Raw genomic sequence first — 16159 nt, 5'->3', positions numbered from 1 at the left:
ACAAAAATTAGAGCGTGGTGACCATGGAATGCGTCGGGCATACGATCGATTGGGTGAACGAACAACAGCAGCAAAATACTGAATTTTCGCATCAAATTTTCTTCAGCGATGAGGCACATTTCGAGCTCGGTGGCTATGTGAACACCCAAAATTTCCGTATATGGCTCAGAAAATCCACACGTGATTGTTGAGAGGCCATTGCATCCGCCAAAAGTCACTGTTTGGTGCGCATTATGGTCTGGGGGAGTCATCGGACCGTATTTCTTTGAAAATGAGGACGGCGAGACGGTAACTGTGAATGGTGAGCGCTATGGCCGCATGTTAACCGATTTGTTTTTGCCACAAATTGAAGATATGGATACGGATGACATGTGGTTTCAGCAGGACGGCGCCACGTGCCACACAACACGACCGAACATGGCCATATTGCGAACGAAATTTGAGGGACGCATAATTTCGCGTTTTGGTGATGCCAATTGGCCGTCAAGATCATGCGATTTGAACCCGCTAGACTTTTTTTTTTTGTGGGGTTATGCGAAAGACCGTGTCTATGCCAACTCTCCGCAAACTCTTGAACATTTGAAAGACAACATTCGTGAAGTTATGACCGAGATACCGCCCCATATGTGCCGAAAAGTCATCGAAAATTACCTGTTCCGGATCAAGGTGTGCGAGGAAGCCCTAGGTGGACATTTGAATGATGTTGTATTTCACACATAATGGCATAAACCAAACTTTAATTTGAAATAAAAGTTTCATCGAAATTCGAATTCTAAGTGTGTTTTATTTCAATTTACTTTCGGAATTTAAAGTTGGAAAACCCTGTATAATTACAACGTGATATCACTTTCGCACGTTTCTTAGCGCTATTATGCTTTTAAAAAGAGAGATGAATGAATTAAAAATATTATACAAAAAATGTTGGAGATACACTATTTGATACATCGCCGTGGATTTTCAGCTTATCTCGATTATGGATTACATTGAGGTTATGAACTCATTCGAAAGTGTATGTCCGCCAATTTGGAACGAGTCAAAAAGAGCAAAAACTCGTTCACCATATCTAATCATCTATCAACTTCATTTGGCTCACTTTTTGGAAATGTTTCGGAAATGCAAAATAGTCGTAGGCATAAGATGAAAAAGAGGATATACAAATCATCATCATTCCACTACCAATCATCGCATGAGATGGTGTTGTTTAAACTTGGTTGAACGTAACATCAACGATGTTTTCCATACTCCTATAGTTGTTAATCTCCTGTTTAATACACTATATCCTTGTTCCATTATCATCCAATATTCCAGAATTGATTTTAGATTTATCGCTATTGAACCGGGGGGATTATTCTCTGTGCATGAACAAATGTTCTCTTCCACGAATAGAACAGTTGGCAGCATGGATTCAGGAGCTCACAGAAGAAAGAAATATTGGAAAGTTTTATCCTTAATCCTTCGTATCGTACTCTTCTCCGTGCGCTCGGAGTTTCGAACAAAGCTTCCGGAATAACCGCTTCATTATTTGGCTTGATCACAATATTTGCGAACGGCGGGAAGTCGACGGGGGGCGGTGTTGTTTCCAAAGAAACGGATTAAATCGAATGTAATCAAAGCATGGGAAGTAAAGCGCTCTTGTTCGTTCCTTATCAATAGCAGATCATAATCTCTCGCCATGCTATCGCGACTTGAAAAATTAACTTACACATCCAAAATTAATGAGCATCGATCGTTCATTCGTCTTGCCAGCCGTGTCACGTGTTCCACGCGCTGCGGATTTCACCACACCCACAACATTAGTCTTGCCCGTCACAGTTCACCTTCCCGGCTGTGCTTGCACCCGAGTTGGCATCCATTCCGAGCGAACAAGCGAAAAATCTTCTCTGGTGTTCTCCTACCTTGCGTGTCAAGTGTTGACACAAACTTTTCCCAACCGTTTTCTCCAGTTTTTCTTATATTGTTTTTATTTTCTTTCTTTTTATTTGTTGCCTTTCGGATAGCGTGACAGCAGCGAGTGACAAAACAAGCAGCTCGGATTTGCACATTTTTACTTGTGTTTTTACTTTAGTTTCTTCTACTTTTGTTGTTTTGATTCACAGTCGGATCACAAATAAAATACGACTTTCGCGCCCTCGGCAACGACGAATGGCCATCCTGTTGAGTGCAGCGCACAGAGCAGACGTAAGGTGGGACGTGAACTGATGTGAAAATAAAAACGTGACAGTAACCTCTTCCGAGGCAGTTTGGGAGCACGAGAACATAAAACGCCACTTACGAGTCGTTCCGAGAAAGTCACCTTCAATGGGGGTAAGTGACTGAAGTCAGCGCCAATCCTTCACCCCGTCTCGAAACATCATTAGCGTAAGCTGTATTTAGAGAAACTTACAATGCGTCACTCACCTGGAAATTTGTACAGTGACACCTCGTTGCAGTTAATCTCCAGCAGTGCCGTCTCGTTCGGCAAACTGGCACATCGGCACATCGTGTTGATGGGGCACTCGTACGAGATATCCTGATTGGTGTATAAAATGTTTCGATTGTCCAGCTTCCACCCATCGGTACCGGGACGTGTTCGTATCACACAGAGCAGCATCACCGAGTGGACCAGATACGCACACCACCCCCTCGGATTCATTGTGGCTCACCTGGTTTATCCACTCACCCTCGCGCACCCACACACACACACTCGCACTCTCACCACTGGGAATGATCTGAAATTAATTGGAAAGAAAAGACAAGATCGAATGACATTAGTCTTGGGAGATAAAAAGGAGCTGAAATTAAAGGAAAAAATTGTTCGAAAAAAAACCCCGAGATCTTGAAGCACACTTTTTGATGTGAAAAATTTCAACCCATCCGTCAAATTCTCGTCTCCACCGGATAGCCAGCACGAGGTGGGGGACGAAGCACAGAGATGAAAAATTCAGCTCCAGAAACGACTAGATATCATCTTACGGAACAAGAAATGGATGTAGCGACAATTGTTGCATGATATATTGAAGTGATATTTCACATCCCGAGGAAACTTCCGTAAACCGCCCTCATGGCGGGTCCCTCCCCACCATTTCATCCGGGCCACCCCCCCTGTGGCCGGATTCATTTTTGCTCCGCACGTATAATAGTTTCCTCCGACAAAAGGCTCACAAGTGAGGGGCACTTTATGTGATAAATTTCGTAGGAAGCTAAGAGAAGAAATCTATTGTAAGGATTTGTGTGGTTTTTTTTTCTGTGGATGTGTGGCTGACTTTTCCATATCACCACCGCCAGAAAGGGAGCAACGCGCGGAGGGAAGTGGATTACAGCGAATACATGTGTTTAATCTTTTTGCAAGTACGAGCGAGCTTTTTGTGTGCCATTTTCATCGGACTTTTAGTCTTTTGCTCGATTCGTTGCTCGCAATAGTGAGAGAGTGTGATATTTTTTGAAACGCATAAAAAAGTGATTGTTTATGGGAAAGGTCTTATGTTCTCGTAAAGTGGCGCATCTGTGACATTCGCTCGTGTTCTTCAACATATGGTAAAGATTAGCTGTACCAGTGTCTGTCGATATGCCTACATTTTTATTCATATTTTCGGTGACTTCAGAAATTCAGTACCGGCGCACGTTACAGTAGCGATGTTACACGTTGATTCGTTCTAGCGAATTTTCAGCGATTTGAATCCTTCGAAAATAATAGAGACTGATTGCGCGCCAAATAATCTAATGGGCTTGCAGCACCCTCTCAAAATCTATCCAAATTTTCCGGATGTGTCGATTTTAACTAATTAAGCATCAAAGAATTTCAAAAACCGACCATGCACATTTTGTTTATTGGTCCAAAAATATGACTTGTGCAAAGTTTCAGCTCAATCGTATATGATTTAGGGGTGCCTCAAAGCACCTCAAGTTTTGATTTTTTGGCCACTCATCTCAAGTTCTACTGAACCGATTCATGTCCAATTCATATAAATACAATCTGTATGCATCTCTCTATCGCATGAACCTCTGAAAAGTGAAATTTTCAATATTTCAATATTTTTAAAAAATCGGGAAACGTAAGAAAAAACCTTTTAAATCGCATTTTGTTTTTCAAACGGCCGCCGTTTTGTTAAATAAGATATTTTTTACTTTTCCGAGGTTCATGCGATAGCCGCGTCTTTACTGATTCAGAATCTGTTCGGTTTTGAAACGGTTTTATTTACCTTCACCCGTTTGTACTTACGTTTGTAGTTTTGAAGCTTTGTAACTTTGTAACTTTGTCTGTAGCGCTGTCTCACATGAATACAAATTTGACCCCCTTCTTGTTGACCGATTGATTTGAAATTTGGAACACAGCTTTATCTTTGCAGTCATTCTAAAACTGCGTATTCCACGATAGTGAAAATCCAAAATGGCGAATGACATATTTTCTCAAAACCTCATCGATATCGGTTTTTCCAAAACCCCCAACAATATGGGTATCAAATGAAAGGGCTTGACTAGTAGAATACAGTTGTTTATAAAAAATGCAAATCCAAAATGCCCGGCACCACAAAATAGTGCCATTTAAAATTTTTTGACGTAGGATTACGTCTTTCGGGAACATATTGGGGTACAAATTGAAAATCTAAAATCGAGCACATCGTGAAAATTGTCCAATTTCAAATGCTTATTGCTCAGTCATTTCATGATGGATTGATAAAATTTTTGCGGGCCTCTAACAGAGACATTAAAACCAAGCTGTCTGGGGGTAATCGGCATTGAAAATACATGAAAGTTTTGTTCCTATCGAAATGTATTCTCCAACAGAGATGTTGTGACGGAAAATAAGGATGTGAACCCTCACTATCCGTGGCAACTATTGTGTTGCTATCATTATAGCACAATAGTGCATGATAACAATGCTGAATACATTCTTACAACTTCATTGTTTAATTTGATAATTATATAAGAGCTGATAAGCGAATGAAACAGTTGAATTCCAATAGTTACACGGCACGTGTCTTTTTCTTTCCGTCCGATCGGTCGCTTTTCGCGCTTTTTTTATCCTTCGAGAACACATAAATTGGTCCTTCGAACCGGATCGCGGGAATATCCGTCGTGAACCGCGCAGTTTTTATCCATCGCTATCGCGTGTTTTGGCATTTTCGCCCGCAATCGTTTCCAATCCGCGAAACAGTGAGTGATCTGTTCGATGATGGAAAAGCTTATCCGTGAGAGAAAATCACTTGATCCACGACTCAAGCGTGTGTCCGATATGGTGGCAAAATTAGGGCCAGAAACGGCTGAAGAAATCGAGATAGAAACAGAATTCGACGTTCTCGGTGATATTTGGAGTGCCTATTGTTCAGTGCACAAAAGAATTTTGGACGTGAGTGATAACGACGAATTGTACGATGATGCTGTGCAGCATCAATGCCGTGTAGAAAAGGTTTATATCGCGTTGAAAAATCGGTTATCAAAAGTGCTAAAAGAGTTGAGAAATCACGATAACAACGTGGGAGATCGATCGTCGTCGCCTAGTGCCATAATCAGCCAACTCTCACAGCAACATGCCGAGCTGCTGAATATGATGGCGGACAGAATGGCCTCTGGAGCGAACACGTCAACCATTGTTCACAATGATACAGCCATGCCACTGACGGATCAGAAACGCCAATCGTCATAACATCCCGATGCACGGACTATCGCACCACAGTTCCGTGTATGGTGTTAGAAACAATCACTAAAACGCTTCCTGTTAAACCAGCGAACATTGACGGTTGGCCCATGCCGCATTCAATCAACCTAGCCGACCCAGTGTTGCACCGTCCAGGTAAAATCAGCGTGCTCCTCGGCATTGAATTATTCTTCCAGTTGCTTGAGCCTGGAAAGATCATCCTGAGTCCTGATGGCGATCTACCAACCTTGCAGAACACCAAGCTAGGTTGGGTGGTTGCTGGTCGCTATCGTAAACCCACCATCTCACCATACACGAAGTCTTCGACGTGTTTGTTGACCACCTCTGACGATAACCTCAATCATCAGTTGCGTAGATTTTGGGAGTTAGAGGAATGCTGCACATCTACGCCCCACTTCAGCGAGGAGGAAAAATTGTGTGAAGATCACTTTCACAAAAACCAAACGTGACGACACTGGAAAATTTATTGTTCGCTTGCCGTTCCTTCATCCCCCGAGTCAACTTGGAGACTCCAGACAAACAGCTGAAAAGCGTTTGTTTCAAATCGAGAAAAAATTGCAAAGAAACCCGCACCTGAAACAGGAGTACCATGCCTTTCTTCGGAAAATTGTGAACTTGGTCACATGACACTTGCCGAAGAAGCATCTCCGAGAGTTGCCGTATACCTTCCCCATCACTGTGTGGTTAAGGAGAATAGCTCCACCACGAAATGTCGCGTCGTGTTTGATATGCTGATGTGTGGTCCCGTTCTGCAAGACTCAATAGTCGACATTGTTCTCCGATTCCGATTCCCGTCAAATGTATCGCATGATCCAAATCCACGAAGCGGATCGTGATTTCCCGCGGTTCCTTTGGCGATGGTCTAGCGACGATGTAGTAAAAGAATATCGCCTAAACACCGTCACCTACGGGACGAAAAGTGCTTCATATCTGGCGACTAAATGTGTGCAGCAGCTATTAGACGTGCATCGTAGGCAGTATCCAGTAGCAGTAGGAAAAGCGGAGAAAAACACGTATGTGGACGACATCTTAACGGGCGCTGAATCCGAAGAGGAAGCAATCCTACTACGTCAACAATTAACAACAATGTATGCATCCGGTGGCTTTCATCTACGGATGTGGGCATCGAACAGTACAGCTATTCTAAATGACATTCCGGCGAAAGACAGAGAGGTGAAATCATCCATCGAGATCAACGAGTCCCGCACCATCAAGGCCCTCGGCATCCACTGGCAGCCACGCAGCGACGAGTTCCAGTTCTCCAACACACCGAACAAGATCCTTTAGCCTACAAAGCGGATTTTGCTCTCGCAAATCGCCTGCATATTCGACCCTCTTGGCTGCTGGCCCCAATCATCGTCAGAGCGAAGCTGATCCTGCAGCAGTTGTGGGAACTGAGGGTGGACTGGGATGAAACTCTCCCCGGTGAGTTTGTTCAAAATTGGTTTTCATTTGAGCAAAGCCTTTCCGATCTCAATTACTTACAGGTACCTCGACGAGTGATCGGCGTTCAACAACCGACCAGAATCTATCTGCACGGCTTCAGTGATGCGTCAGAGCGAGCCATGGGTGCGTGCGTCTACATTCGAGCTGCTGTCGAAGGAGGAAACACATCATCACATCTGCTGTGCGCGAAATCTAAATTGGCGCCTATCGGAAATGGACGGACCACGTTACCTCGCCTGGAACTGTGTGCGGCGGTGATTTTGGCCCGCCTGATGGCGAGCGTTATCACGGCAATCTCAACCCCTTTCATCGAAATACGAGCTTATTCGGACTCCACAGTGGCACTAGCATGGATTTATGGCGGTGCGTCGAGATGGAAGACGTTTGTTGCCAACCGCGTGGCTGAAATCACCGGTTTTCATCATATATCGTTCCACCTCGGTATCTTTTATCTGATACGCACCATCCAACTACTGGTTACCATCATTCTGTCATCATCACTTGATAAATGCTGTTGGAGCGAACACACAATACCCAACAACCAAACAAAACGGTCCTTACCAGGGCCACCAAATCATTATCAAAGAGTTTAACGATGTAATACGTCAAACATATCCAAAATCAACAGATAGTCTAGCGGAATCTTACGTCAACTATGCGGTCGTGTCTCGGACACAACCCTCCTGTGACTTTTTTCAAAATCATATCAACATGGGTATCAAATGAAAGGGCATTACTAGTAGAATACAGTTATTTTTGAAAAATGCAAATTCAAAATGCGGATCATATATTTTCTCATAACCACTTCAATATGGCTATCAAATAAAAGGTCTTGATTAGTAGACCACATTTATTTATAAAAAAATTCAAATTCAAAATGGATGCCACCACAAAATGGCGCCTTATATATTTTTTAAAAAAAACCTCATCAATATGAGTACCAAATAAAAGAGCTTGACTAGTAGAACAAAGTTATTTACAAAAAAAAATCACATCCGATCACCGATCCGATGACCGATCACCGTGAATTTTTTTTTTCAATACCCCTTCAATATGGGTATCAAATGAAAGTGCTATTAGAACGTAGTAGATCAAAAAAATTCAAATCCAAGATGGAAAATCCAAAATCCACTCATTATCGTTTGTGTTTGACATTTGCTTCGCATGAGCACGTAGAATTTACCTCTTCATAAATATATAAATTTCTCTCGTGTTTCATCAGTTCTCATCATCGTTATCAGGTTCCTGTGATTGCTTGATAAGTGTGTCGCAGTTCACTATAAAATATATCAAGTGTACCGTTCTGAATCATATCTCGGACAGCTTCATATTTCGGACACTCTTTATAAATAATTTGAAATGCTCAATGTCATAATGATATAACTATGACATTATTATCACGATTGATTCTTTAGAGTAACCCATTCAGTTATACAGGGTTTTTCAACTTTTAATTCCGAAAGTAAATTTAAATAAAACACACTCAGAATTCGAATTTCGATGAAACTTTTATTTCAAATTAAAGTTTGGTTTATGTCATTATGTGTGAAATACAACATCATTCAAATGTCCACCTAGGGCTTCCTCGCACACCTTGATCCGGAACAGGTAATTTTCGATGACTTTTCGGCACATATGAGGCGGTATCTCGGTCATAACTTCACGAATGTTGTCTTTCAAATGTTCAAGAGTTTGCGGAGAGTTGGCATAGACATGGTCTTTCGCATAACCCCACAAAAAAAAGTCTAGCGGGTTCAAATCGCATGATCTGGACGGCCAATTGGCATCACCAAAACGCGAAATTATGCGTCCCTCAAATTTCGTTCGCAATATGGCCATGTTCGGTCGTGTTGTGTAGCACGTGGCGCCGTCCTGCTGAAACCACATGTCATCCGTATCTTCAATTTGTGGCAAAAAAATCGGTTAACATGCGACCATAGCGCTCACCATTCACAGTTACCGTCTCGCCGTCCTCATTTTCAAATAAATAAGGCCCGATGACTCCACCAGACCATAATGCGCACCAAACAGTGACTTTTGGCAGATGCAATGGCCTCTCAACAATCACGTGTGGATTTTCTGAGCCCCACATATGGAAATTTTGGGTGTTCACATAGCCACCGAGCTCGAAATGTGCCTCTCATCGCTGAAGAAAATTTGATGCGAAAATTCAGCATTTTGCTGCTGTTGTTCGTTCACGTATGCCCGACGCATTCCATGGTCACCACGCTCTAATTTTTGTACCAGTTGGACTTTATTTGGATGTAGGTGCAAGTCCAAATGCAAAATTCGCCACAATGATGTGTTTGACAAGCCCAATTGCTGAGCACGCCGTGGAATCGAAACATTCGGGTCACCCTCCACACTGGCAGCAACAGCAGCAATATTTTCGGCCGAACGCACATTACGATGATGCACAGGTTTCACAATATCCGCTACGGATCCAGTTTGTTCGAATTTACGCACTACATTAGCGATTGTGTGCTCTGTATGCCGTCCATGACGACCAAAATCCGTCCGTAATGCTCAAAAAACATTTGCCGGTTTTTCATCATTTTTATAGTATAATTTAACAAAATTAACACGTTGTGCGATGCTAAAACGATCCATATTGTAAAATGGCAGACATTCAACTAACGATATGACGCTTTGGTTGACAGCTATGTCAAACGGTTGTCAGCGCAGGGCTGTATACTTTCGGAAGCCCGAAATGGAAAACCCTGTATTATCAAGGAATTAAGCATTTCAAGTTATTTATAAAAAGTGTCCGAAATATGAAGCTGTCCGAAATATGAAGCTGTCCGAAATATGATTCAGAACGGTGATGTAATTTTCGTTCAAAAAAATACAAAATAAAGTGTCCGAAGTTTGAATTCAATCTGTCCGAAATTTGACTTTTTTATAAATGGTGTCCGAAGTTTGATTCATATTCTCTTCATTTGAAAAGCATTTCATTCGATGATTTTTTTATGTTTTCAATTAAATAGGTACCAAAGTAGGAAGCTTAAAAGCATATTGAACGAATTTATAAAAAATATCAACCAAATAATACCTGTGCATAAAGTTGAGACCTGTCTTCTGCGTCCAAAATATAATTCAGAACGGTGTGCAAAAATTAGTATTCAATGACAGAATTGATTATTTCCTGTTCAATTATCGTAATACCTGTTTGACTTCTGGGAATGATTACCCATTTGATAAAGTTTTGAATTATAAGCCAAAAACTTTGCTAGATTTAATAAACACAACTAAAAATGAAAGAAAACGGAGCACAAATATATCAAATTATAGAGAAATTTAATAGCAAGTTAGTCCAAACAGTCCATCGATAGATTATCTTGATTCCTTGACTCTAGGAGACAAGGTTTTGTATAAAAATCATAAGCTAACTAATTTTGATAGATGGATATTGAGGCTGTGTTTATTAAAAAAAATACATCCCCATCCCAGAAGGGGAGAAGTTAAAGTCGGCAAAATGTTGGACTTTCTCTCGATCCTTATACATCCCAAAACGAAGCACGATATACCAGAGGCAAGAAAGGAAGCATCGATGACACGTAGGAGGAGGATTTGCATTATGGTTTTATGCCCGAACATAAATGGATTGCGTCCAAATGCATTCCGAAAAAATGAAACAGCAAGCAATTTAGAAGAAAGTGAAAGCAAGTTAAATAAAAACTGCACGTATTAAGAAAAAAAACTAAGTTAGATGGCGTTTGAAGATAAAGAAGTAAGCTAAATTTTGTAATTGAACTTTTCATTGTAATTAAGTGTTCGAATAAATTAAGATAGAATATTTTTCAAATGCGTTTAACCCGAAACGGTGATCTGAAATATTTATGTTATGAATCGTAGGCTACACTTACGAGGAAAGGTGATTTGAATGATTTTAATTTATAGTGTGCCATAAGTTGCATTCATGGGGAAACCCATTTTCGATCAAATTGATCATTTCCAAATGTAAGATCCGATGTTTGAGTGTGGTTCAACAGATTTCGTGTTAACACAATAAATAAACACAGTCCTCTTTCGGACGTTCAACTGAACAGAAGTGTTTTTGATTATGTGAAAATAAAACATTAAACCTTCGATATTATTTATTTATTTTGGCTTAACGTCTTTACAACATGGACTGATTCACAATTTTTCTTGTGTATCGTTCGTTGCTTGGTGTTTTAGTGGTGCGGCTTGCAAGGCCTGCGACCAACCCCACTATCTCGCAGGAGGACCGTCTTGATACTCCTGCTTTACGTCCCGAGTACCACCAGGATTGGGCGAAAACGCTTATAGTGGCGTCAATTCGCTTATAGGAGCTGTTTCCGGGTTTTTGTGGCTTTTCTTGGGGACTGGCAATGCCCAATGCTCATCCCACCACACCCTAGACAGTTCCCCTTCACCAGTGCAAGCCAGAAAAACGATCTATGACGATAGAATTTCTGACACGAACGGGAATCGAACCCGAAGCCCCCATCTTGGAAAGCGCAACGCTTACCACTAGGCCATGGGGACCACTGCAAACCGTCGATATATTAACTATAAAAAAGTGGATTTGCAGTTTTTGTATTTGTTTTTGTATTTTACAATAATATTTGTGCCATAATTAGCAAACATCATTAGTAGTCATTTTATATTTCGATTGAAGTGATCTTACCACTTCGTTCACACGGGAAACCAAAAAGTGACAAAAACATTGGACTTGCGGATCGTGCTATGTAGGGTAAGTCAGGGTGAGTTGGACATACGGGGTGATTTGGACCATCTCTTCATCACAAAATATACAGCTCAACGTGGGTTTTTGACGTGGGACTACGTCTAACCGAAGTATATAGGGGGGGGGGGGGGGGGGTGGGGGGGGGGGGTGGAGGGATATGAAAACCTAAACACAGAACATGCAGTAAAAAATGAAAGATTCCAAATGCTAATAACTCGAATATTTCTTACTGGATCGGAAAGATGTTTGCATCAATTGATACGGAATATTTTCACGTTTCTATCGCAATTAATAAAACGTTATTTTTCATTAGATAAACAATTGAATAACTGTGAAATGTCAAGCGTTATCTAAACGCCCTAACTGCCTAGTTTTGATTGGCCCGATTTACGGTTTCCCGAACACAGACTTCAAAATCAATGTACCTGTGGGAATCCGCTTAGCAAATATCCATGCAAGTAGGGGGTATTTTTGTTTCAACCGAGCAGTGTTTCCCTAACACGGACTTTAAAATCAATGTGCCTGGGGGAATCCGCTTTGCAAATACATGAAAGTCGGGGGTATTTTTGTTCCGACTGGAATGTGTTTCCCTGACACAGACTTCAAATCCATGGAGTGTGTGGAAATTAGCATTGCAAATACATGCAAGTTGGGGGCATTTTTATTCCGACTAAAATGTGTTTCCCTAACACAGACTTCAAATGCATGGAGCGTGTGGAAATTGGCATTGCAAATTCATGCAAGTCGGGGGTACTTTTGTTCCGACTAGATGTGTTTGTCTAACACAGACTTCAAAACCAAGATGTCATTATACCAAACGTAAAAGAACTGTCATTAAATTTACTTGTAACGAAGAACACAATCTATCCGAATGCATGAATTGACCTCACATGGCATTATACAATCTTTTTACTCACAAAGCAAATATATTGAATTCAATTGAATTCGGAAATTGTTTCATTCAATCAAAAATTAAATCAATACAAACAAATGATTGCTAAGCTAAGGTAGTCCCACGTCTACCTTGCGCTTATGTATAGATATAACCCACCCAGTGCTTTGATTGTAAACAAATAAGTAAAAAAAAACTTTTTCAGATAATCGGTTTCTTTGCGATTGAACATAATAATAATAATAATAATACAGATAATGTACTAAAATCTAGAAAATAATAAGGCAAGTAGCAGATAGCAGTAATCATACCCCTTCCTTCATTAATCAAGGACATTGACGAGCCTATGATAAAATCGCGGGACATATGATTAACCATTAAATGCGGATAATTGAAATCCCACGTGCCCCACGATTTTATATTAGGCTTGTCAATGCCCTAGGTGTGATAACTGCTGACTGCTAACTGCTACTTGCATAATTATTTTCTAGCTTTTAGTACATTATTATGTTTAATCACAATGAAACCGTTTAACTTGAAACGTTTACTCATTTTATTTTCTTGGTTTTAGTGTATTATCTGTTTCTTTAGTATATTTCTCTACAATAAAACAATTGTATTGTATTCTATTAGTCAATTCATTTCGTTTGATACCGATATTGAGTGGATTGCAAATATGCAAAGTGCGTTCTCCAAGTCAAGTTCGTTCGTTTGATACACATACCTCAATCAACTTTTTTTTTTAGATAATATGGAATCAGCTATTTTGTAGCGGTAGCCAAGTTGGATTTATCAAGATCATGGGATAAGCAGATTTAAAATGACAGCAGAGATAAAGGTGTTTTATAAATTCGATCACTTCTTATTGGTCAAATTTCTATTAATGTGGGACAACCCTACAGACAGACAGACATACAAACAAACAGTTCAAGCTGAATAAAACCGTTTAATAAACTAATTTGCTATATTGCGATTGCGGCCATCTTAGATTTAGATTTTTCATGATCTACTATTCAAGCACTTTCATTTGATACCCATACTAATCGGGTTTTGAGAAAATATTTATTCCGTCATTTTGTAGTGGAAGCCATCTTGGATTTGCGTTTTTTTTATAAATAACCGTGCTCTAGTAAGCCCTTTCATTTAATACCCATATTGATGGGGTTTTTGAAAACCCATATCGATGAGGTTTTGAGAAAATATGTGATCCGAGATTCGAGATCATGAAATACGCAGTTTTATAAAGACTATAGAGATAAAGGTATGTTCCAAATTTCAGATCAATCGGTCAACAAAAAGGGGCAAATTTCTATTAATGTTAGTTAGCGCTACAGACAAACATACAAACATACAAACTTACAAACATAAAAACATACAAACATACAAACATACAAACATACAAACATACAAACATACAAACATACAAACATACAAACATACAAACATACAAATATATTACAGGGCAAGCTAAATAAACCCGTTTAATTATTGATGACAAAGTAGGAGTGACTTGTTCTATCTATCTACCTTATTGAAATGAGGACAGGTGTCATCACCGTGATAATTTTGCAACATTGCGAATGTGTCAGAAGAATTAATCTGAATGTTTGATTTCATCCGAACACTGTACATCAAAAGTTTTCATTCTGCAGTTTTCAATCAGAAAAACTTTTCTGTAACGCCATTCGAGAAAAATGATTCAACAACAAAAGGTAAAATCCCATTCAAATCCCCCCATAAAATAGTCGTCTCGCTTCGTTGGTGCGGTCGAAGAATATGCATCGCAAATTGAAACAATCTTTTACTTTTCGTTGTTGTAAGTGCTTCTTCGCCAGTGCTCTACGAATTTATACAAATTTCTCCAGAGTTTTATAATGGCAGCATCCTTCGGGGATCGGCATGCAACCACAATTCATAACCATTCGCTCGCTACCGAGGAATGTGCACCGGTGGATGGCTAAGCGGTCGGAACACGGAACTGAACAGAATTCCATAATTTGGTTCAGCTTTCTATTTTCGGTATGCACTGGCGAGCATGGAATATCAGCACTGAAGCACTAAATAAAGATTGTATGGTATTTTGCATTGTAAGGTTGGGAGCTGGTGACTTGATTTGTTCCAAGAATAGTGTTCCAGAACAATCAATGGGTTGACTCACGCATAATTATTGCGGAACCAAAAATAACATTGCATCACAACAAAGAAAAACATCTGAAAATTGAGTGAAAATCCTTTTATTCCTCCTCGTTTTCACTCCACCACAAGCGAATCAGGTGAAAACGGGTTTGGCACGGGAAGGAGCGCAGTTTCACTGGGGAAGAAAACTGTGCATAGCAAATTTTAGCATCGCCCAAAAGTCCACCCCCACCGCTGCCGAGCTGCCAATGCGCAAGAGTGTGCCGGGGCGGAGAATGCAAAATTAGCATATAATAAATCAAAATTAAGCCCGGGCATCCGAGTCGTGCATCTAGGGTATTCATTAATTCAAAATTCATTTCATATCAAACTCTAAAAGATGCAGTATCATTTAAGGTAAGATGATAAATTTTTGAGCGAGTTCCCGGCTCGTTTCCGCTCGTATCCGCTCGTTCGCTCCCTCCCACTGTATCCGGTGCCGGTGAATGGCACTGAGCTCGTGCACTATATGCTCCCTCTGTGCGGGTTGGATCTGAAACATTCACCTTTGGATGACTTTTGCAGTATAGACTCTCGGTCTTCGACGGTTTCAGGACGGATTACGAGGTCGACCTTATTTGAGAATGAGTGTGTATGTGGGTGTATTTTGTGATTTGGTCCTTTACATCTGCGTTCCGTCTGTAGGTAATGAGATACCTTTTAGATGTTTCATTTGGTTATCACAACACTAAACATTGAAACATTTGTGTTTCAGATATCATTTTCAAGTGATTGAAACGTTTCTTTAGCATTCTTGTATATTGTTTTTGGATACTTTGTCTTTAGAACTGGATTACTCGAAGCTATCCAACGGAGATTATTCCATGTATGGATAACGGATACAATATCTTTCGATATCGTGGAAAAATATCCATCTTTATTATTAAATAAGTAAACCAAAGATTAACCCTTTGCGGTCGTTTGTCTGCTCTCAGCCACCACAGCAAGGAATCATACTAAATATTTTATTTAACGATGTTCACATTTTTTCCAAAATAATTTTAATGTCTAGTGAACTTTCTCACGAATGTAGGGGAGAGGGAGGCAAGTTGGCGAGGGAGGCAAGATGACGAATCGGTAATTTGACCCGTTGTAATGAAGGTAGCGACACCTACTTTTTACTGAAGATGCATCATAACAAGGCCAAACTTTGTATTCGGTAACTCTGCCGAAAACGTTATCACAAAAAAAGTGAAGAATAAAAATGTGAAAAATCGTGTTTTTGTTATTTTTTCAGTTTTTTGACGTAGGATTTCGTCTTTCGGGAACATATTGGGGTACAAATTGAAAATTGAAAATC

General features: G+C 40.3%; 2 protein-coding genes across 2 annotated transcripts in view; one reads left to right on the top strand and one right to left on the bottom strand.

The window, feature by feature from the left end:
- The window catches only part of LOC129778873 (chaoptin), a 510710-nt gene that overhangs the window by 280700 nt on the left and 213851 nt on the right, over window positions 1-16159 (bottom strand). The window contains exon 2 of the mRNA XM_055786025.1: window positions 2398-2708. Within this exon, the coding sequence (XP_055642000.1) occupies window positions 2398-2632 (235 nt within the window). The 5' untranslated portion in view covers window positions 2633-2708. The remainder of the gene's footprint in view (window positions 1-2397; window positions 2709-16159) is intronic.
- LOC129772884 (uncharacterized) lies at window positions 7046-14645 on the top strand. Its single transcript, XM_055776413.1, has 3 exons — window positions 7046-7060; window positions 7123-7444; window positions 14566-14645. Exons 1-3 carry the CDS (start codon window positions 7046-7048, stop codon window positions 14643-14645), a joined length of 417 nt encoding a protein of 138 aa, XP_055632388.1.

This window comes from Toxorhynchites rutilus, chromosome 3, assembly GCF_029784135.1.
Source record: "Toxorhynchites rutilus septentrionalis strain SRP chromosome 3, ASM2978413v1, whole genome shotgun sequence".
Classification (NCBI taxonomy): Eukaryota; Metazoa; Arthropoda; class Insecta; order Diptera; family Culicidae; genus Toxorhynchites; species Toxorhynchites rutilus.
The sequence above is the reverse complement of the archived record's forward strand: the minus strand, read 5'-3'. Positions and strand labels throughout refer to the sequence as shown.

Coding starts and splice junctions, on each gene's coding strand:
- LOC129772884 (XM_055776413.1), top strand. Junction 7,445..14,565: donor ACTAGCATGGATTTATGGCG/GTGCGTCGAGAT, acceptor TTATAATGGCAG/CATCCTTCGGGGATCGGCAT.